This window comes from Heteronotia binoei, chromosome 3 (assembly GCF_032191835.1).
Source record: "Heteronotia binoei isolate CCM8104 ecotype False Entrance Well chromosome 3, APGP_CSIRO_Hbin_v1, whole genome shotgun sequence".
In the NCBI taxonomy this organism is placed as follows: Eukaryota; Metazoa; Chordata; class Lepidosauria; order Squamata; family Gekkonidae; genus Heteronotia; species Heteronotia binoei.
In genome coordinates, this window is record NC_083225.1 from 158,738,462 (window position 1) to 158,763,148 (window position 24,687).

A 24,687-nucleotide genomic window follows, 5' to 3' on the forward strand; every position below is an offset into this window, starting at 1 on the left:
CACTTCCTGTTTCCGGCAGCGGCGCGACGTCACCGGAAGTGACGTCACTTCCTGTTTCCAGCGGCCCGCGCGCTCAGAGCGCGCACGCACCCCTACCTTCCCCCCCCAAAAGGTGTCCCTGGCTGACCTTCAGACATTATGGCCACCCTATTGTTTATGTCCTGATTTGGGGGAAAAAGCAGGATACAAACATAGCAGGCACGTGGGAGTAGGCAAGGTAGGCCGCCGTCTTGGGAGCTTCCTCCCACTGTTCCACCATTCTCCGCTTCCCAGGTTGCAGACCCGGGAACCTAAGAGCAGTGGGACTGCACACCAGTGTGTGCTCTCCTCCAAGCCTGGCTTCCTAGCTGGCTCAAAGGAGAGCAGCCTCGCTCTGAGGCTGCCTCCTCTTGCAGTGCAGGCAGTCGGGAGCGAGGCTTCACTGCCTCTTTCGTCCACCCAGCACTCTGGTGGACAAAAGAGGTGGCGTGGCCTTGCTCTGACCCCTATGAGGTGGGTGCAAGGGTGGGGGTGGTAAAAACCCCAGCATCACCCCTGGATATAAATATCTACATCAGAAAAAGAACAAATACAGCTTTGCTAAATTAGAATAGCATTTGTATCTTCGACAGCCTGATTCTTCTGAGAAGTTCATAACTAGGGCATGTATGGCAATAGCCCCTCTTTATTATTGGTCCTAAGTATCTCATATTTACAGGTACGCTGCCTCTGGATATAGAAGTTTATTTTATCTCTTGGCTAATAGCTACAAATAGACTACTAACAGTGAACAGGAAAGAACACTTTCCTGTCAATAAGCTCCAGTAAACAGAACTCTATAGGATTCTGAGTAGACTTCTTTAGAGTTGCTCTCCTATTCTTCATTAATTTGTTTAATCCTTTTAAGCTTCTACCTATTGCCATGCATTGTAGCAGTGAATTATGATCAATTACCAATTGTGTGAAACAGTGCTTCCTTTTTCTGTCATGTACTTACTACAACTAAAAAAATTAACTGAAAGGAATTACGCCCTTCTAAGATTATTGAAGTAAATCAGCTTAGAAAGGTAAAACTTTACATAGGACTGCACTTTAAGTTGTAGCATTCCACAACAGGGAACAATTTTGCCTTCACTCCCTTAGGGTTTGTATAAACCTCTATCATATTCCTTGCCCCCTAATTTAAAAAGCCCTCTTGTTTTAAATATTTTCATAGGGAAAATATGCTAGCTTCATATAGAGATATGAAGGCCTGGAAAAAATGGAAAAAATCAAAGGGAAACTGTCTTTCTTTGATTACCTTTTCCCAAGAACTGCCAATCTCTAGTCAGCAGCTGGAGATTCCTGGGATTACACTTGATCTCCAGGTGACGGAGATCAGTTCCTCTGGAGAAAATGGCTGCTTTGAAAGGTGGACTCTATGACATTATACCCCAATGAAGTTCAGCCTCTCCCTAAACCTCACCTTCCTCAGGTTCCACCCCCAAAATCTCTAGGTATTTCCCAATTCGGAGAAGGCAACCCTACACCACCACGCCCCCAGGAACTTTTCAGTGTTTACAAATAATAAAATTGGATGTTTGGGGAGCACCGGGGGGAGGAAACTCCTATGAAATATCATGTACAGTATGAAGGTGTAAGACAATCTGTAAAAGTAGAAAATGATAATTCCTGTGTATTCTATAGATCAGGGGTGGCCAAACTGTGGCTCTCTCACACATACTGCGTGGCTCTCGAAGCCCCCACCACCTCATCGGCCAGCTTGGAGAAGGCATTTGTCTCTTAAAATCACTTCCCCAGTCCAAGCCAATCCTTCGAAAGTGCATTTAAAGTTAAGTTTCTTTCTTTCCACCTCTCCCTCCCTCCCCCCCATCCATTTGTCTTCCTTCCTTCATCTTGTAGCTCTCAAACATCTGACATTTATTCTACGTGGCTCTTGTATTAAGCAAGTTTGGCCACCCCTGCTATAGACAGGGCCTTTTTTCAGCAGGAATGCACAGGAACGTAGTTCCGGCTGGCTTGGTGTCAGAGGGTGTGGCCTAATATGCAAATGAGCCCCTGATGGGCTTTTTCTACAAAAAGCCCTATATAAAACAAAGATGATATCGGGGGTGTGGCCTAACGTGCAAAGGAATTCCTTTCTGATAGGTTGCTCAGATCGAAATCTGAGAGACAGTTTGATGTAGTGGTTAAGTGTGCGGACTCTTATCTGGGAGAACCAGGTTTGATTCCCAGCTCCTCCACTTGCACCTACTGAGATGGCCTTGGGTCAGCCATAGCTTTCATAGAGGCTGTCCTTGAAAGGGCAGCTGCTGTAAAAGCACTCTCAGCCCCACCTACCTCACAGGGTGTTTGTTGTGGTGGTGGAGGAAGGTATTGGAGATTGTGACCGCTCTGAGACTCTGAGATTCAGAGTACAGGGTGGGATATAAATCCAAAATCATCATCATCTTCTTGCTGGGCTTGTTCTACAAACAAAGCTCTGGCTATAGATATATACAATAGTAGACAATGGCTAATGGTTTTGTGGGAAAGAGTGATGGGCTGTTTGGTTTTATACAAATTAACTTTACAACTAAATTGTATGTCACATATGATATACACCGTCCTGAGCCCTTTGGGGGATGGTGATTTAGAAATTCCAGTAGTAGTAGTAGTTATTTTGAGTTTAAATGTGACTGTTATTTTGTCCATAGTTAATATTATATGCGATAAAACTATTGAAGTGTTATATTATAATGTATGTGATAAAACTATTGAAGTGTTCAGCATTTTCAAATTGTATTTTTCAATACCCAAATATACTACTAGTCCTCTTTCTTTTATTTACTACAAAATTTGTTTCTTTTGTTCACTACAAAGTTTTGATCTGGCAATCCATTGGCACAAGGATTGTGAAACTTTCCTATGTTGTCCCCTCCTGCAGAAGTCCCTCCAAGGCTGGGAAAGTTCAGTACCCACATGAATGAATGGCCCACACGGGATTGGGAAATTTGCTGAGGAAGGAGAAGGGGATGAAACCACTCCAGTTTTCTCTTCTGCAAGCAGGCATGCCAGCAACTTCCCTGCAACGTCCTCCTCAGTACAGCTCCCCCCACTCTCTGTGGCTATTAGTCCATATGGGTATCATGGTCCTGGGAACCAACTTTCCTAGGGTTGAAAGTGATTGCTGGGAGGAAACATCTGCAGCTATCAGTGAGTGCCTTTTCTGATAGGTTGCTGAATCGAATTGTTTGCATTTTCTATTTTCAACTCCTCTATTTTTTCTCATGGCAAAACCAAAGATATATATGCTAATGTAGCAGCAATGTACATCTCTCTCTCATTCCAGTATTGGATATATCCACAGTTTTACTTAGGTTTGCCAAGTCCAATTAAAGAAAAATCTGGGGACTTTGGGGGTGGAGCCAGGAGACATTGGGGGTGGAGCCAGGAACAAGGGTGTGACAAGCATAATTGAACTCCAAGGGAGTTCTGGCCTTCACATTTAAAGGGACAGCACACCTTTTTTAAATGCCTTTCTTCCATAGGAAATAATTAAGGATAGGGGCACCATCTTTTGGGCTCATAGAATTGGACCCTCTGGTCCAATCGTTTTGAAACTTGGGGGGTATTTTGGGGAGAGGCACTAGATGCTATACTAAAAATTTGGTGCCTCTACCTCAAAAAATAGCCCCCCCAGAGCCCCCAATACCTGCGTATCAATTCCCCATTATTCCCTATGGGAATCATTCTCCATAGGGAATTATAGAGTGCCCAGTAGACATTTCCCTCCCCCCCCACACTTTCTAAAGGGGGGGAGGGCCTCCAAACCAGGGAATCCCCTGCCCCCTCCCTCTCTCTCACACACAAATACTTACTAGATCTTGTTCCTGCAGAACTTTACTTGCTGTGAAAACGAAAGCAAAAGAAAGGGAGGGGCCGTTCTCCATGGAAACTATTACTGACCCTTTCCAATGAAACCCTTCCTGTTTCCTGCGCAGCCTTAAAGGCACACATTTTACAAACGGATCAGTTTGCAGGTTTGTAAACCTGCAGGAGCTCTACAACTACATGATGACTGTGGGGGTGGGGCTTCCCCCGCTGGCCAGCTGGCTGGGGGCGGGGAGAAGCCTGTAAAAACGGGGGAATCCCCCGCTGGGACCTGGGGATTGGGAAGCCTAGTTTTACTTGTAGGAATGCACCATGAAATGTATTTTAATTGTTATTCTATTGTTTTATATTATAATCATAAATTGTTTTTGAATTGACTGCTAGCCATCCTGAGTTCGCTTATGGAGAGGGTGGGATAGAAAACTAAAGTAATAAACAAACAAACAAACAAACAAATAAATAGGAAACCAAGACACTTGTACTCTGAGTCTTCTACCACAGACTACTCTTAAGCAATAATATTCTGTCAATTCCACAAATATAAGATATCTAATTGTCTGGTATTCCGGAATACTTTTCAAATATTTAAGTTATAGAATGCAAAAATATCAAATAAAAATGTCCCACCCTTTCATAAACTCAGCCAAACTGATATTGCAGAAAGAAAATGTAGTTGCAATTTCCAAAACTTGTACCAATCTCTTGGGCCTCCTCCTGAATTTTGCCATGTCACCTGAGCAATGTAGCACTTCATTCCACAGGTACAATTCATTCCATAAGTGGGAAGGGATACCTGCAATAAATGCTTGGGGGCTCAGTGGCCTAGTATTCAACATGTTTGATAATTAGTAATATCAATGAAGAACAATTTAGAAATTCTGCATTGCAAATAATGAGGGACATTTTTACATAGGCAAATGTAAAATGGAAGAACAATGTGAAGCATTGTGTGGATAGTACAACAAAGTGGTATAATTCATTAGCAATAAACATCACATACCACGTTAGAACATTTCTCGTGAGATACCACATTTCAGTTGTCACAATAACAAGCTATGTTGGCATAAAGGATTATTATTCCTGGTATCATGAGATCACTTTTCAGGGCATCCAAGACATAACAATTTACTTGGCATCAACTTCAGTCAAAAATTAAAATAAAATAAGACTACTATGTGCAGGAATATGCATTATTTAAAGACTTCTTTTAATGCTGAAAATACATTGATTTATTTTATTAGCATCTCATCCTTCTTCCAGCCAATTCATTGTCAGAATGAACACACATAAACACCTGCAGCTGCCTTATACTGAATCAGAGCCTGGGTCCCTTGAAGTCAGTATTGTTTACTCAGACTGGCAGCAACTCTCCAGGGTATCAGGCAGAGGTTTTTCACATCATCTACTGCCAGATTCTTTAAATGGAGATGCCAAGGATTGGAGCTGCACGCCAAGCAAATGCTCAGACACTGAGCCACAGCCTCTCCCCAATAGTGCTCTCAGCAGGTCTCTCTCTTTACTGTAGGATCTCTGCCTTCCGTCCATCTCTTCACTCCAGCACAAATTTCACCCTTGCCCTTCTGCCATGGTCAAATGCTGCATCAGCACTGATGTCAACCATGTTTAATAGGGCTTTCTTCTTCACTAGGATTTAAAAGCAGAAGTACAATTTGGTCAGCAAATCTTTCTTAAGAAGTAACTTGGGTTGGTTGTTTGCACGTGTACCCACACTAGCATGGGAGCCACATGCAACATCATGCTACAAGGGCACGTGTGTGAAGAATGTAATAATGTGAGTGTGGACAACTGTATGGGAGTCCCTCACATACATGGACACTGAATTAGCATATTATTGGGACGATGTGGAGAATCACTCTGCACCAACATAACTCCCATTTTGTTTGTGTGTACATATGTGTGTCTTTAACTGTTGTTACCACTGATGCTGATTTAATGCTTTAAAAAAAAAACCAGGAGTGGAATTAGTGCTCAAGAGCACAGGGGAGAGGCTAGGAAGGAAGTATGTGATCCTACTGACAGCTTCCAACCTCTTAACTTGCTAGTGGTTGTTTATTTCTATAGTAAATGATGATGCATTTGTTCAAATGTATATCAAAACCACAATGTCCAATTTGTACCATGCCGTTCAGTACTGTTGTCATTAAGTTCAATGGAGTTTGATAATACTGCTGCTTAGTTTAGTCCCAGTGCTGATCTGCCTGCCAGAACTGTTGGATCTTTTGTCTTTACCAGCTAATGTTCAGCATTAGTAATTCACAAGTTCAGAACGGCTCATTCCCACTTTCTTTTCCTTTGCAGATTTGTGACAGATTTGAAATCGGTAGTAATTAACGCGGTTTCTTAATCAGTCCGATAGACATCTCATGCTGGGTCAACTCTGTAAAGTGATATCTCTAAATATTTTATAAAATATACTGACCTTTGAACTTTCAGCAAAACTGCCATCTTTGTTACTTGTTACTTGTTTTGGAAATAATTTTAGAAAAATAAATAAATGTATATTTAGATACTGTTACTGGGGTGGTAGTTTAAAGCAGGGGTGTCGAACTCATTTGTTATGAGGGCCAGATCTGACACGAATGAGACCTTGCTGGGCCAGGCCACATGTGTCATAAAATGTAATGTGGAGATATAAACTTTACAAAAAGACACAGACAAATATAATATATATCGACTAGACAGCAAATATGCCAGCCGATTGGGGCTGGGCGATTATTGTGCCCATTTACAAAAGAGGGGGTCATGAACTCCCCTCGAACTATAGGCCAATTAGTTTGCTTAGTGCTATTAGCAAACTGTATGCCTTACATCTGAGGGACAAACTTACGGCCTGGATGGATTCACAAGGCATTATTGCCGATGTTCAGGCTGCCTTCTGCCCTGGAAGATCCCACCTTGACCAGACTTTGGTGCTGCAATTTCTGGTTGATAAATATTTGGCCACAAAGGGCTCCAGACTCTTTGCAGCCTTTGTCGACTTTAAGGCTGCCTTTGATCTGATACCCAGATCCAGGTTATGGGACAAGCTTGCAGCTTCGTCTATTGACAGACGGCTGTTGTTGCTAATGGTTAGCCTTTATAGCAACTCGGGCATCAGGATAAGATGCTCATCTCAAGGCCATCTAACCCAACCAATTTTAGTGAACAAGGGTGTCAGACAGGGTTGTGTGCTCGCCCCCTTGCTTTTCAATTTCTACATAAACTCACTTCTAACCTCCTTTAATGATTTGGCTTTACATCCTCCCAAGCTCGCCGATCGGCATATTCCAGTTCTAGCGTATGCTGACGACGTGCTTATACTATCCAGGATGCAGATTGGTATGCGAAGGGCCCTTCGCCATCTAACCCAGACCAGTCTGCAGGAAAAGTTGGAAATTAATCTAGATAAAACCAAGGTTTTAGTTTTCACCAAACGTTTCAAGGCTCATTGCTGGTTTCTAAATGGCAAACCCATTGAGCAAGTAAAAATTATTAAATACCTGGGGGTGATTTTTCATTATCAGGGAAAGCGTTTGGCACATAAGAACTATGTTGCACAATCTGCGCAAAGAACAGCTGATGCCATCTACCGTTTTTACATTTCCAAAGGGGCCAAATTCTTGCCTGCACACTAAGGCTGCATACTGCAAAGACCAGGGTTCAGTTGCTCTATGGCGCTGAAATTGCCCCTTATTCAACCACCAAGCCGTTGGAGATAGTACAAACCAAATTCTTGCGCAAGCTTCTGTCTGTTCCCAGTTGTGTGCCAAACACTGCCATCAGGTTGGAATCTGGCGTCCCAAGCATCGAGACGTCTATGTGGTTAAACACCCTTTGTTACTTTTTGAGGGTTCTCTCAAAGCCAGGTGGCCTTCCCCATCTGATTTTTTTCGACTCTTTTGTGGGAACTTGGGAGAAAAGGTGTCTAGATCATTTTAGACTCTGTGATCTCTCCCCTGAGTCCCTAGCAATGATGGAACTGAGGGATGCGAAAGAACTTTTGCGCCTGAGGTTGGTTGAGCTGGAACTGAGATCTGCTAGAGCTAGTCTTTCTGCGCACATTTTCTTAGGGAAGCAAGCCGAAGTACTGTCCCCAGCCAGGTATCTTTTCAACATCACTATCCCAAAATATCGGATAGCTTTCTCAAAAGCACGACTCAACGCACTTTTCTCTTCGGTGCTTTTGGGACGCTACGCTGGGTCCCCATATCTGGAAAGATTGTGCCCCTGTAATTGCAATGAGGTCGAAACAACTCTCCACATCGTTTTGCGGTGTCCAAATTACAATGACTTGAGGGCAAGATTAATCTCTCCAATTCTCGGGTCCTTGGCGGGCAGGCCGGAGGATGAGCAGATTGCCTTCCTCCTGTCTGACACTCACTCTGATGTTTCAACTAAGATTGCCCGTTTCTGTTATGTTGCTCAGTTGGAAAGGAGGGAAATTGAGAATGTAAATCTTGGCCATGAGTTTTAACAATATGTGTAACAGTTGGCGTAAGGAACTTTGTGTATGAGGTGATGGGTTTGTTTTTATGATTTTGTTTCTGTTTGTATTAAGCTGGTCGGATGACCGTGAATAAAGTACTACTACTACTACTGTATCCAGTTAACAGGAAGATACAAAAATACAAGAGGGTTTGGAAGCAGAATAGGAAGAGGGCTCGAGAAGGTGGAGGGGGCAGGGCGGGTAATGGAAAGTGGTTCAGATGCTTGCATGGACAGACAGCAGGGATCTCAGTTAAGCGGGAAGAGAGACCTGGATGACAAGAGGGTGGATGTGGCTGTAAAGTTGAAGCATGGAGAAGTCCAAGACAAAAAGAACATGAGGAAAACAATCATATTGGGCTTAAAGGACTTATACTTTTTATTACGGAGCTGAGCTGGGAGATGAGTAAAGAGGCAAGGAAACTATAACATTAGGAACCTGAGGAACATTTTGCCAGGGACAGGGAAGTCAAGAAGACATGGGTTCAAATTTCACATGAGGTTTCAGAACAGCCATCCATCTTTGGCTGTTAAGTCTATAGCATCAATAAAATCTCTTGTCCTTAGGTATTATTTTACTTCATTTACATTCTGCCATTCTTCCCAATGGGGACACAAAGCAGCTTACATAGTTTTCCTTTCTTCCATTTTATGTTCACAACAGCGCTGGGGAGTATGTTAGACTGAAAGTTTATGACTGACCCAAGGTCAGCCAGAAAGGTTCCATGGGGATTAGAACCAGGGTCTCTCAGATCCTAGCCTAACAGTCTTATCTACTATACCACCCTGTCCTTCAACCAAGCAGTGAAATTCTATACCTAATTTCCATTTCAACCTATAACTTAAGCAAAACAACCAAACAACCCAGACCCCCTCATTAATTACAGTATTTCTGCACAAGCTCAAAATAGACAGTATGTGTTTTCTACTCTCAGCATTGCAACCACAGTTCTGCCACATTATCTGTGGAAGATACCTAAGTTTTAAAAGATAATTAATAAAATATTTATATCCTGCATAATTAAATAAAACCCCAAAGCAGTAGGGTGATGCAGGGTTCAGTGCTTACTGGGTTTTTTTAATCTATGTGAGTTGATTAGCCAAGATTACCTGAAGCTTTGGTTTCTATCATTATGCTGATGATACCTAGTTATCTCTTCCCTTATCTATGCCTACACCTACAGAAGTCTTTGCTCTAAACCAGTGTCTGGATGCGGTGGCTAAGTGCATGAGACTGAACAAGCTTGAAACCAGGTGAGAAGGATGAAGGAGACTGACATGCATGTCATGGAAAGAGTTAAATTATTCTTGTCTGATCAGGTGAATGCTCCTAGACCCATCCCTTTTATTAGCTCATCAGGATGAAATTGTTGCCAGGAATGCTTTTTAATCATCTGCACTTAGTCTGAAAGTTATCCTCCCTTCCTGCTTCTAAAATAGCTATAGTGAGCCATGTTTCCGTGTCCTTATGATAAAATTACTATAATGTGATTTGGGTGGAGCTATCCTGGAATTAGTGCAAAATGCAGTAGAAGCCCATTTAACTGATACAGACCATAGCACACATACAACACTGAAACTTCAATGGTTGCCTTTTTGATTCTGGGCTAAACTCAAAGTGTTGATTTGTACCGCTAAACTTTTCATGACCTTGGATGTGCCTACTTATGAGGACTTTCTCTTCTAGTATGAACCCATGAACAATCTTTCATCAACCTAACAGAAGCTGCTTGTTGTTACCTCGCCCAGACAAGTCCACACATTAGCTTTTTCACCTACACCTCTATTTCTTTAGAATAGAAGTCTGGATTTGTTTTCCTCTGGTCTCTTTTCAAAAGGCAAATGTAACGTTTTTGTTTTAGAGAACCTTATCAGTGGTTGTTTAATTTTTTTGTGAATTTTGATTATTCTCGTAAGCAGTACTAGCATTACAAAATTAACATGATATATTTTTCTATTAATTAGTTATGTAATAATATAATATTACATATCATAATAAAAATAAAAATTCACAGCTAAATAGCAGTATTCAGGAGGGAAGGTGGTATGGTATCTTTTCAGATCTCGGAATTTAAGCAAGTCGGTACTTGGAAGCAAGACCACCAAGGAAGGTTCTAAAGAAGGTGGCAATGGCAAAGCACATTTGCTTCTCACTTGCCTTGAAAGCCCCTTCCTCAAGTAGCCATAATTCAGCTACAACCAGACAACAGTTTACACACATATATAGCAGCAATCACAGCTAACTAAGCAGAAGAACACAACAGACCCACAAACAAACAAACAAACAAAAACCCTTTAAATAACTCGGAGACTTGGTAGCATCAATTACAGGAGAAATATCCGATGACTGGGGGTAATGTTATTGACATCAAGAATCCAGCAGTATCTTCCATACGTTGATAAAGAGAACAGAGCACGGCTGCCACCAAAAACCTGACCCAGAACTGAAACCATCTGGCTGCTAAAAGCAGCTACCTTTGGAGAAGGAGTAATATCTTTTGCTAAACATGCAGACTGAACAGTAGCACTAAAGTCTGCAGGTATAACCAAGGACTGGAGGGTGAAAGATTAGTGTGACAGACTGCACTTTTAAAAAAATTACAAGTGCTGTAAAGCAGGGGTGGCCAATGGTAGCTCTCCAGATGTTTTTTTGCCTACAACTCCCATCAGCCCCAGCCAGCATGGCCAATGGCTGGGGGTGATGGGAGTTGTAGGCAAAAAACATCTGGAAGCTACCATTGGCCACCCCTGCTAAAGGACTGTGAAGGGTTAATTCTTCATAGAAACAGAAAGCCTTGAGTGACAGGCTGTTCCAAGAGATCTGATTGGTTAGCATCAGCTGAGCAGAGAGAGATTTTAGAGCTGAATTCTGAGGAGATTTCCACTTGGAATTCAATCTTAACTGAGAGCAGTTTAACAGACAAGAGAAGTGGGAAAGTTGGCAAGGATGAGTGGGTATTTAGATAGAGACCCCCATTCAGGCTAAAGAAAGGGGATAGATAGAGGAGAATTTCCCCACCTGTCTAAACAGGGAGTTAGTTCTGAAGAGTGTAGAGATCCCAGGTCTGGTCTTGTTAGAAACTGCCTTTAGAGACCTTAATAGTCAGTTAAAAACTCAAGACAAGTACTATTGTTTCAAGGGAAGAGGTTTGAATACTAGAAAGAGTTTACCAGCCTTCTGGAAACCAAAAAAGTCAGAGAATATGCAAAGAAAGCATACTAAAGTGTTTAGGGAAAACACTGGAACAAAAGCTTCTCAACATAAATATTTAAGTAACTGTGAATTGTTTTAAGAAACACTCATTAGCTTGAAGCATAAAAACTAAAGTCTGCGCATGTACTGGCTTTACTTCAGAAATTTCAGCTCCTGATCTCACCTGACCTCTCCCCTCTGTGTTAAATAAAATATGCTATTCTGTGGTTGTAATGACGGTAAATCATCAAACTTCACCGTTTCCATGTAAAGTCATCCAGCCGAGATCTTTCAAGTTGTGAGGGAGCTTCTGTACTTTGTACCAACTATAAAAATGTAGAAAACTCAGAAGCATGTTGTGACCCTTTTGCAATCAATTTTGCAGATAAAGTTACTCACATCAGTCATGACTTGGGTTCCAATATATGTGTACAGCAATCTCACAATGGTATCAGTGTTCAGACTAGTAACAATTGTTTATGTAAATTTAGTTCATGCAGCCTGTGGAGCACCATTTTGTCCTTCATTTACAAGAAACCACACCTGGGAGAGGTGCTCATTCAATATGCTGATGACAACCAATTCTATTTCTCTTTTCCAGAAGAGTCAGATGCAAGAGTGGATGGGGGGGGGGGAGGGGGGTAGACTGCAGGCAGGCTGAATGAGGGTCAATACACTAAAAGGCAGGTGTTGTTGGTAAAACTACAGCAACTTTGAGATAGAAAAGTCAGCCTGTCCTAGATAGGGTGGCTATGCTCAACAGGTTTACAGTTTCATGGTGTTATCAGATTTGTGTTGCCAGCAAGTGTAGGGACTTTGGCCACCATTGCAGTCCTTTATTGAGCAGCATATGACCACAGTTACACACTTCTGGTCACATCCAGGTTACATTACAGCAGCACATGCTATGTATGACTGCCTTACAAAGCCGTTTAGCCATTTCTTCAAAGCACAGCACTGAGGCTGCTAGCTGGCATAAGCGATAGGAAGCATATCTTGCCAGTTCTGAAAGGAGTAAACTGGATGCTAGTTTCTTTCCAGGAATAATTCAAAGTGTTTATTTTATTTTTATTTGCTTTAAAACCCTAAAAGATCTGGGACCAGAGTAGAACTATGTGCTCCCAAAAGAAACCTGTCCATCAGTTAAGAGGCTCTGTGTGCTCTCATTTTTAAAAGCAGGTGCCTGAGACAGGGCTCCCCCCCCCCCCCTTGTGGCATCCAGGCTCTGAAACTCCCTGCTGCAACTTATATGCCTGGGACCAATCTCAATAAGCTTTAAGAACCAAGTAAAAGCAGTCTTATTTTCCAAGTCTTTCTGTTGATTTTCTGTCCCTTCCTCACCACTGCACAGGTTTTATTGTAATTTTACCGCTGCCAGGATTTATGTTGCTGCTTTATCATTTTAATGCTGCTTACTTCTGGTCTTTTTTGTTGTTTTTATAAGTAGTGGTTTTATTGTTCAATTAAGTAAGAGTGGAAGCCAAGTTAGGGGCCTGTGTGCTGAAAATTTTGGAGATAAATAAATTTTTGGGGATAAATACTATTTCGCTAAAATTACACAGCTTTTGCCTTGCAAGATTGCATTTCAGAAGAACATTAAGGTGAATTTTAAAAATAGTTCCAATGGCTAATTGATTATACACACATCCAAACATAGTAGAATTTTCAGATGGAATAATCTCAAAATCTGCTTGTTATCCCCAGGCCAAAGGAGGCCCGCCTGCAATCCACCAGGGACAGGGCCTTCTCCATAAATGCTCCTTTCTGGTGGAACCAACTGCCAGAAGAGGTGAGGGCCCTGCGGGACCTTGGTCAGTTCCGCAGGGCCTGTAAGACAGCCCTCTTCCAGCTGGCTTATAATTAACTAGCATTGCAAGCTCTGATAGACCGCCATTATATGTTTTATATTTTTTATTATTCTACTATTTTAACTGTGTAAGATGTTTTAAATTCAAATTATGTTAGATTTTTATGTGTTGTGAGCCGCCCTGAGCCACTTCGGTGGGAAGAGCGGGATATAAATAAACTTGAACTTGAAAAGCATGAACATGTTGGTGGAACTGTTAGATTATGGAGCTACAGTTATGATCTTAAAAGGAACTCATTTTCTTCTATCACTTTATCATCATGCATGATAATCATCATTAGATATCCTCAAAATATCTTTGTGTTAAGACACTGTGTCACTTAATCTGTGAAACCAATTTTATATTTTAAAGGCAAAACAATCACAGAAAAGGTTTAAAAAGATGCCCCGTTAGAAAAAAAAACAATTCCTTCACAAATATGTCAACTTAAATCACATCTGTAAAGCAATTCAACAAAATTCGATTTTTTAAAAATGCTTCCAGAGACCTTTCAATATTCTGTTTTAGGATTAAAATATATACCAGATACAGGAGAATAACACTGGGATGCAGGAATTTATTTGAAAATATCTGCAGACTACAGATCAAATAATGAGAGGGGTTGCCAACCCTGGGTAGGGAAACACCTGAAGATTTGAGCTGAAGTCTGAGGAGGGAGGAGTTAGGAGAGGGGAGGGACATCAATGCTGCATAATACCATAGAGTTCACCTTCCAAGGTAGCAATATTATCCAGATGAACTGATCTCTGTCACCTAGAGATCAGTTGTAATACTGGAAGATCTCCAGTCATCAGCTGGCACAGCCATGTCTTATTCGTCCCAGAAGTCCAGATGGCATCTTAAAATCTGTTTTGGAGCCAGTGAAAATCTAATCTAAGTCAGCCAAACCACACATAATTTATCTTAAGACTGTTACAACCTGTAGGCGTTGGGGCTTTTCCATTATGCTAACAAACATCTCTCCCTCCCCCTCATTTTTTTGTAATGAACATCTAACTGAGGGAGAAAGGAGGAGGAAACTGGATTTATGCCCCACCCTTCTCCCAGAGTCTCAGAGCAGCTTATAATCGCCTTCCCTGCCTCTCCTCACAACAGATACCCTGTGAGACCTGTAGGGCTGAGAGAGCTCTTCAAGAATGGCAGTTGAAAGAACAACTCTGAGACAACTGTGAATGACCCAAGGTTACCCAGCAGCTGCATGTGGAGGAGTGTGGAATCAAACCTGGTTCTCCAGATTAGAGTCCATTGCTCTTAACCACTACACCAAACTGGTTCTCAAAACCTTCTTGTGATGCTTTAGTTGTTCCCAATTAAAGGTATACAACTACTTGCACTTTTGAATCTCTTCTTGTGGACCAGCATGACTACCTGCAATTTTTAATAGATGGATTCTCAAGAGTTTGGAGATATGGCAACTATGTAATCTGGTTTTCACAAAGACCATGAGGACTGTAAGAAACATTGCAACATTTTGCTGTAAAATGGAGATTTTACAATATAATACAATGCAGCAGAAATCTTCTTTGACGATATGAACATTTTAAGCAACCTTGTTATTAACTATCAATCAGTAACCAGACTGAAGTCCCAAATAACTGCAAAATACAATCAAACTCCTTTATTTTTTTCACTATTAGTCAGTTCAATAGCAATCAAGACTTCAGGGCTGCAATGAATGTCAATACATACATTAAAATTCATGCATCATCAGTGTTATTTTGTAAGATTTACAAAAGCCTGCATTTATTTATAACATGTATAAAGATGGCCACTCTTGAGCATGAAACCTTCTTCAAATGATTCTTAATTGGCTCCATGGAAGAACCTGGTGTTTCTGTGAAATGACACCATGTATCATTCTATACTACCAGTGCAATCCTAACAGCATTTTTCTGGGCATAAGACCCACTGAACAAATCTGGCTACAATTCTGTGTAAACCTGGTTATTAGGATTGCTATCCAAAATCCTCATATAGACATTCTAATAAGCTCCTTAGTGCCAAGCTTCCAAAAGTTTTTCCTGAAGAAATATGAATGAAGATACACTCTGTAACAATTTAGGATGTGTCAAAAAATTCTTGAAATAGGAACAGTGAATCTGTCAGCAGAAATTCCAATAGTGAACACTTTAGTAACACTAAATACTTAGCACACACATCAATACTTAGTGAACACATCAAAGGTATTGGCACATGGGAAAGTCAAGAAAGTCAATGCAGCAACCCTGGTGCCATGATGCAAAAGGTACAAAGAGTAAATCCATATAACTGAAAAGATATCCTAGCTGTTGACCCTCAGTTTAGAGTATAGTCTCCAAGAAGACACACAAAATTATGTGCATTTTAAGGAAATACTTTAAATCCCTCACTCCCTATTGGTTTTTAGCAGTCAGTATGGAGTTGGCATAGAGGCATTTTAGCTGAATTAATGTATTTTATAATAATGTATTATATATTGTTAGAATATATTTACATTGCTAGGATATTTTTACTTTGATTTTATACACAAGCTATAGATGACAGATAGGATGATAGAACAACAGACAGACAGACAGAGGATAATGTGCATGCCCAAAAAGCTTTAGAAAGCAGTTCACCTTACCTGAGCACTGCCAGTTATTTATTTATTTCTGTAACTCATGAATTTTAGCAGTCAAAACGTAATTTCAAGAATGGAACCTACTGCAAACTGAAGATGCTTTTTACCATTATTTATTTACAGAGCATCCTCAAAGTGCATAGAGCTTTGGAGAGCAACAAGAGAAAGCTCTCTGTTCAAAGGCACTTAGAATCTAAAATTTCACATAGGGCAAGGACATAGAGGAAGAGAAAGAAGATGAAGACAATCCTTGATGAGAAAAATGTGCTTCAGTTTAGTTTACACATACTTCATCTTGGGAATGAAGATTTTGGTCCTCTGTGCTGAAGACTTCACAGAATATGTAGGTTTTAGCAACCTGATGAAAGTGAGAACATCAGCAATTCATTTTACTAATAGAGTTTAAAAATCATTAAGAGATAACAGTGGAGTTGTTTAAGGAGATAGGAGACTTTCAGATAGCCTAGGGTGGTAGACTAAACTTTCCTTTTTAGGAAGAACATATGAGCAAATGACGTTTATTTATTCTGTACTCTTCAACTATTCTTTGTTATCATTATATTAAATGCTAAATCAGAAGTTACCAATCCATAGACCTAATCCCATTATGACAGCTTTTCGGATCAAAATGGGGGAGGCTTTTGTATTAATGCAGCAGAGCTGTTCTTAGGGATCGGGTGAACTATTTGCTAAACTACTGCTATTTATGCAATAGAAACATTTTTAAAGCCCTTAGAGGGGGAAAGCATTTCCTTTTAAAGAACCCCCACCAACAGAAGTGAACCAGTAAGCAGCCCACAAAACTATGAGCCCTAAGGGAAAACTCTGAAACATCTGTCAAAGGAAAAGATACAGCTAGACGCTTTGTAATGTACTGTGGGTTCCATTGGGAAGGTTCTACAATTCAAAACCATAAACATGTCCAGATCCTGTCTAGCTTAAGACATAAAAAGAGCTAATTTACATTACTACTTTTTAACCCTAAAAAGAACTGCAGAAGTCTATTTGGGATCAATCTGGTACTTTTATCTTTTATTTTCTCATGTTTTAATGATACATTGTATTTTACTCTGTTGTAACCTGCCCTGAGCCCACACTGCTACCAGTCACCAACTCTTTTTTAGATTAATGGATTAGTCCAGTAGGTACTGGCTGTGTGAGACCACGTGGAAGTCCAAGTGTGCAACCCACTAATAGTTTTCCTGAGAAAGTTCTACTGAAAAGAATGGGAGCTACAGATAAACAATTGCCCCAAGTTGTGTGCATGGCCGTAAAGAAATTACTTATTATTAGCCCAACAAAAAAACTTGCCAAGTAACTTGTCAGGATCTTTACTCTTCTCTTCTTCTGGGCAATGTCTGCTGGCACCACATACATAACTTCTTAACATGCTTAAATCTCCCTTCCTATATCCTGTGAAGTACTTCACTGGATCTTGTAACTGCAGACAATTTTGAGTATTGGATGGCAGACTCTATTACCAGCACACCTCATTCAACATGGAAGCACTGTGCTGTTTCCATTGGTGGCTTATGAAGGCTGGAGCACTTGAGTAATTATGATTATTTTCTCCAATGTCAAAAAGAGCATGCTGCAAAATACTTTACTGCTGCTATACTAGAGATTCTCAATGTCAGCCATGTACTGGACTCAGAGCAGCAACTGGCAATGTATCCTTGAGGTGTTAATACCAGTACAGTTCACCAGCTCTTTTGCTATCAAAGTCACCCGCCTGGTTTTCTTATCAGCTATTGCATGGTCCTGATACTATATCAGTCTCAGAAATGATGAGTAACTAAGCGTTGAATGGCATTCAGAGCTAAACATAAAGCGCACTTACATATTCTGGAATTCTTGAATACCGGGCAAGTAATCATGGAGTATTTCAAAATATGGTCAGACATGTAAATGGGCTGGATATATGCACAAGGCACTGAACATGGAAAGGAGTTAGGACAGAGGAAGATCAAGAGTAACTAGCAAAGCCATTACATCAGAATGCAGTTATCTTTCATATAATGGCTGTCTCCTTCAACTGATGTTAGCCCACATAAAACTTTCTAAAAAGAAAATATCATTCTCTATTCTTCTGTGCCATTATTCTGTTATGTTTCTCATTTATTAAGCTAGTGCTTTGTATGTCTATTGATCACTACATATCAGAGGATGTCTACTATCCAATGCACTAAAATTCTTTGATGTTCACTAGTAAGTTCTGAAGTTGCTAATACAGTACTTAATATACATCTCAAAGTATTCCATTTGTGGACTTCCTTAGCTGGCTCTTTGAATCCTACATAGTTTGTAGCAAGGGAATAAAAGCAGAATGAACACCTGACTCTTGTGCTACAGCTCTACACACTTTTGGTATTTCTCCAGAGAATCAGTCACATGATGTCACAAACACGTGATCTAAAAGTTTAACTCTGTACATCAGTTCATAATAGCTGTCACATTTGTAGAACTAAAATATACTGATAATGAATCTTGTTTAGAGCATGAATCATCAAAGGGATTAGGTTCTAAAAATAAAGCTGAAAATAAATTGAAGTATAATGGTCACTTGCAAAAAAAATTAACATAGTTTTCTGGATATATAGTGATGCTTTAAAATATTCAATGAATGGTTTTTTAAATGAACATTTTAAAAAATCATTAAAATTTTGCTATAAGAAGGAGAAGAAGAAATTGGATTTATATCCCACCCAATACTCTGAATCTCAGAGTCTCCTTTACCTCCCACCACCACAACAACAGACACCCTGTGAGGTGGGTGGCACTAAGAGAGCTCTTGCAGCAGCTGCCCTTTTAAGGACAACTCCTACAAGAGCTATGGCTGACCCAAGGCCATTCCAGCAGGTGCAAGCGGAGGAGTGGGGAATCAAACCCGGTTCTCCCAGAAAAGAGTCCGCACACTTAACCACTACATCAAATTGGCCCTCTAACTATAAGCATTAATACTGTAAATTTATATGCATAAGAGTGCTCTGTTTGTGTATTTCTACTTTTATTTCAAAAGTAGACCTGGGGAATTCATTTGTATACATGATCTAGGGCAGGGGTGTTGAACTCATTTGTTATGAGGGCTTCCTAATGCCAAGTAGTGGAAATATAAACTTTATAAAGTTCACAGACAAACACAAGTCAAGATTTTTTAAAAATATATATATGCTTAAAAGATTAGCACTCTTGTAATATTTTGTTTATTTAACAGTTTCTGATAACTGACATCTCTTGCTCTGAATTACTGCATCAATGTCTGTGTTGTAGCAACCTTGAGTATGCTGTTCAGGTGTGTGTGAGTTGCAAATATACTTTTGATTTATTGATATTCATTACAGAAATCTCATGGTCAATGCTTTGCACCTAAGAACCAGGGGAAAACATGAAATGACTGGGTATTGTGAGCTTTCGTACATAAGTTGCTTTATGTGCTGTCAATGGAGAAAATAGAGGTTTTGCTTTGTAGCTCCTGTGCAATTGAGCATGCCTGGCAAAGCAAGCTGTGATGCAGAAGGAAGAAAGAGAGACAGAAGGAAGCAGATGACAGTGAGTTGCTCATGGGCCTGATAGAAGCCCTCCAGGGGCCTGATCCAGCCCTCAGGCCACACATTTGACACCCATGACCTAGGGTTTCAACAATGGGGTATACAAATTTTATTTACTTTATTTATAACATGCCTTTCACCTCAGTTGGAACCCAAAGTGGCTTTTCCTCCATTTTATCCTCACAACAACCCTGTGAGGTAGTTAGGATAAGAGTGTCACCCAGCAAGCTTCCATGGCATGGGTGGGGATTTTAGTATGTATTTTCCAGCACCTAGTCTGACACTTTAATCATTATACCACACTGTGCTGAACTAGTGAATGGCAGCTCCAAAGTTAAATGATTAGTTGAACGCCAGCCATGCTGAGACAGTAAGCATGACAACTGAGTAGCAGTATCACATTTTAAGAAGTCTTACATCACAGCTGGACACCAAAGCTTTGTTTGCACATTTTTCCAGGGAGCTAAGCTGTGGCTACTACACTGTGCTCCTCTGCAACAAAACTCACAGGGCTACCGTTCTCCGGCATCTTGCCCTGCCCATGCGCTTCTGTCCCAGCCATGTTTAATGAAAAGCCATCCCTTCAGCAGCAACAAATTAAAGCACACATGTAAAAAAAGCAGACCAACAATGAAAAGAAAGCACCTCCAAGTAAAGGTTTCAACTTGCCTGCCTTGACTTTGTTCCTCTCATTCTGCAATCAACAATAGTAATAGCTGTGTACTAAACTCAGGTAGGTATTACCATAAAAGTAGGTTACCATTCAAGAATGAGCAAACTAATCAACAGCTTTTCAGACAACTGGCATCTAAATTTCATCCCTGCCTCAACCATTTCTGAAGCCTTTAAAAATAAAACTTTTCATGCATCACCTTTGCTAAATGTTTGTTTTAAACACCAAGGTTTGGACTATCACCTTCTTTTCCACTTGCATAAAGCATTTCTGCCCATGGAGAGAAAATGATAGCCATCTGCCCATCTGAAGACCCCCCCCCCCTTTCTCCCCATGTTGTTTCCAAAGAACCACTGAGCCCGCTTCGGTGGGGTAGGGCGGGATATAAATCAAATCAAATAAAAAATAAAAAATAAATGAAAGACATGATTGCAGAGGGTACAGCAGGTTGCAGTCAGAGAGGGGATGTGAGAAAAATTCTTCTTCATTTAGCACAGCTGTGCAAGTTAGGATCCAATCTAAAGTGTTTTAGATTTCAAACAGATAAACCAGGGAACTAGCTTAAATAAATAAAAGCAGACTGATTACAATGTCGCTTTCTGATAAGCCTATCCTGCATTGAAGAAAAAACATTATTGTTTATGATGGTTGTATGGTAATTTGCTCTCTGTTGAAAAATATGCATACACAGCATTACTTGCTGTTACACAGCAGTAAAAGATTGCACTTATGTACAATAATGCTGTAAAACCTAAGGCAAATCCTGTACTGTTAATGAAATACAGCATCATGGCTTCAGAATACGCTAATGAATGAGAATTAGCATTTTCTCGTGACAAAATCTCCCAACAATTTTCAATTCCCCTTTTGGAAGCTGCTATAAGAATAACACTTAGTATTGATCTAGTGCCCTGAGCTGGATGGCTCACGCTAGCCCAACCTTGTCAGATCTCAGAAGCTAAGCAGCATCGGGCCCTGGTTGGCACTTGGATGGGAGACTGCCAAGAAATTCCAGGGTCACTACACAGAGATAAGCAACCGCAAACTTCCTTTGCATCTCTTGCCTTGAAAATCCCACATAAATCAGCTGTGACTTGACAGCACTATATACATGACATACACATTAGTATAGCGCTTAAAGTGTTCAAAATGCTTCCCAAATGTTTGTTGTCACAGTCATTCTTACAGCAGTTCTGTAAGGGGTAGACCAGTATTATTACCCCTAGCAGAGAGGGCTGAGGCTGAGAGACAGTAGCTTGTCTAAGGCCATCTAGTGACCAAGGTGAAACTTGAACTGGTGACCAGTTCATTCTCCTGCTTCTCTATCAGTTCTTATCATTGTACTAGATTACCGCTACTGTTATGCAGGACCACAGTATTCATTCAAATCAATTAATAGTAGCTCACAAAACCAAATACAGACATAAATTCATTTATGCTCCACATACCATATATTCTAAAAGTAAAATGGATGGAGGGGGGAGAAACTGGGCTAAAAGAAAACTGCTGCATAAGTAACAATACCTTGTTTGCTTTACATTTATGGGAAGAAGAAAAAAATATTCAGAGAAGCCTTTACAGTCTATACAGGGATTCAAACTGACCTGAACAAAATGTCTATAAATGTAATTCACAAAGAGACCATGATACATCAAGTCAGGTACAAGAACTCCGATATTACTGTATTGGGTTTTACAGTAACTGATACCACATTGAGAAGGGGGGGGGGATATTAAATTCATTGTATGATGTATCTGTCTGGTTCCAATAATAGGAGTAATGAGTTATTAAGGGCCTGTATTTTTCCAGAAAGAGCATACAATTTAGTGACTGGTGGAATCTGACACTGTTTCAGTTTGCTGACGTAAGAGAGACATGAGCTGGCCACATTTTAAAATGAAATTTCCAATTACTTAAAATAATATGTGACACTCTCGGTAGACCTGATTAAGTTCACAAACATCCTTTATATCTGCTAATTATGTAACATACCCTCTCCCCCCCAAAAATCTTAAAGATTCAAGAGAGTACAATGGTGCATCAGCAATATCAAGCTCTGCAAAACTGGATAGCTCAGACCTCATTTGTTTACATTCTGCAGCTTTCCCATTTGGTTTAGAAAAAGCAGCAAACTCCTTCAACAAACACGTAACTGAAGCAACAAAACCATAAGAATAATGTGAAGAGGTTGATGGTGGTGGCAGAAACACGAACACTAAGCTGACAATAACTACCTTAAAACAACCCCCCCTCATTTATTGTGCCATAAACATGTAAGCAGATTGGAACAGGATTTGTTCAGTTTTTCCTATACCATCAATTTGCAACTATCTGCAAAATATTATGGGGTACTGCTATATCATTGTCATAAAATGGTCACCTTAAGAATTACAAAATGAAGTAAGATCAGGCAAAAGTATCTAAGGAGAGAAGAGTAAATTTCCCTATCATATTCCACAGATAAAAACAGAGAGGTAGCGATCAATCCCCAAAGCAACCCAATTTGCGAATTCAATCAAATAAGATTCAGGAGAATGCCATCACTATCTTTCACTTAAGGCACATGTTTACATCTCTGATGGTTTGATTTATTTGTCTAAACAGCACAGAATGGGATTCCCTACCACCCCCACCCCCCACAAAAACATCACTTGGTTCCACTGCAAAAACTGAACTGCTAAAAATATGCAAGGTTGCGTTTGCTACAATCAATATTCAGGAAACAAAAACGTTCACTCACTATTGCTCCAGGATTTCAGTAAATATTTGATACTGATTTCAAAGAAGCCTGAATCCTGCTGGCTGGCCATGTCTGCGGCATACAAAGAAGCTTCTCAGCCGTTGGAGTAGCAGGTACTTTGCCGGCTAGATGTGACTGTCACCAGTTAGTGATGTAAACGAAGGGGGTCAGGAGAGGAAATGAAGTCTCTGCAGAGCCGCTCCTTCCGCTCCTGAGAGGTAGCTGCTGCTCTCCCGGTAAGCGACAGCCTCCCCCCCTCCAAAAACACACACACACACAAACACCCTTAGGAGATGCTTGTCCCCTGCTCATGCTTCAGTGCCCGCCCTTAGCAGATTGCTTTTCAGTGGCACAGAGAGCATCGCTGGGGGGTGGATTGTTTTGGTCCAGAGCAGCAGTCCCCGCACGAGCTTCACACAGGCTCTCTTTAGCTGGTGCATAAACACCGTCCTCTTGCAGGGTGCCAGAGCTGGCCTCGAGGAGCGATCGGAAGGACAAAACGCGTCTTCCTGCAAGCCTAGGGAACAGCTCCTCTGAGCCGCAGCTGCGGGCAGCTTCAGTAGCCTCCCAAGTTCTGCCAGCCTTTCCAGCACAAACGGCTTTTTCTTTTTTAAGGACAACAAAGCTGGGCTTTTTATTTATTTATTTATACCGGCTGGTCAGCTGCTTCCCTTCTCCAAGAACAACAACAGCGCCTAATTCGGTACAACTGCATCATGCTGCGGTAAAGCAAAAGCTGCACCCATCCAGTTCGCTGGGTGTGCAATGACGGAGCGCAAACTCTCCCCCCCCACTCCCGTCCTCTTCGCAGCTGCCTTAGTTGTTTGGGTTCTTCTCTCCCAGCACCAGACAAACCGCGGTGGCGGTTGATACCATTTTGTCTTGAATCAGATTTAAAGAGACAGCAGCTAGGGAAATATAGCTTACTACTAAAGGGCAGCATCTTGCACACTGCTCCAAACACTGGCTAGAACATCCAAGAGCAAAATCTGATCCACAGCTTGCTTAAATGGAAGTGCTTGAACTTATCCTGAAATCAAGGGGTCCAGCACCTTAATGATACACATTTTCTCTTCCAATTTTTTACTTTTAGCAAGTTGACCTTTACTGCTACTCCTTATCTACAGTCAGAGTACTAGATTCCTTGACTTCAGGATGGCTTCATAACCAAAACTGAAATTTGAAATGTTTGCTTTGTATTTTTTTAAAAAACTATCCCTTCAGAGATGGCATATACTGTTTTCCTCTACTTCTCCTGCAAAACAGATTAGGCTGACATTGCCCAGCCCAAGGTCACCCAATGGCCCTCAGAACTAGGGAACCAAACCTGCATCTCCTTGATACTAGCTCTACCCAATACACTACACCACACTGGCTTTATGTTGTGACTGTGAGCATTGTCTGGATCCCTCTTTGTGAAGAACCTGCAGTCCACAAAAAGCACCATGTACAGGATTGCGCTTTTACTGTGCCACAACTATATCTGTGCCACTACTATACAGTTGTTTGTACTAGTGTGCACACACTCACACATGCAGCTCTTTCCCCTATCTGTCAATGTACCTGTTATTTTCATAGTTGATGCAAGTACCCTTTGGCATCCTGGGCTCTTAAAGAGTTCCACACATAATTCACTGCTATCTCTCACACTAGGATGCTGTCCCAGAACCACCCACATAACATAACCTTTCTTCCCCCCCTTCAAATCCTTCCTTAACCATTTTCCCAT

At 40.9% G+C, this 24,687-nt stretch overlaps 1 protein-coding gene across 2 annotated transcripts in view; it reads right to left on the reverse strand.

The window, feature by feature from the left end:
• Positions 1-24,687, reverse strand: part of FRY (FRY microtubule binding protein) — a 225,217-nt gene that overhangs the window by 171,223 nt on the left and 29,307 nt on the right. The window contains exon 1 of one of the 2 annotated variants that reach the window (XM_060234717.1): positions 22,959-23,373. The exons of the other annotated variant lie outside the window; for it this stretch is intronic. Coding sequence (XP_060090700.1) covers positions 22,959-23,028 — 70 coding nt within the window. The 5' untranslated portion in view covers positions 23,029-23,373. Of the gene's footprint in view, positions 1-22,958; positions 23,374-24,687 lie in introns of those variants that run through there. 2 annotated transcript variants of the gene reach the window in all.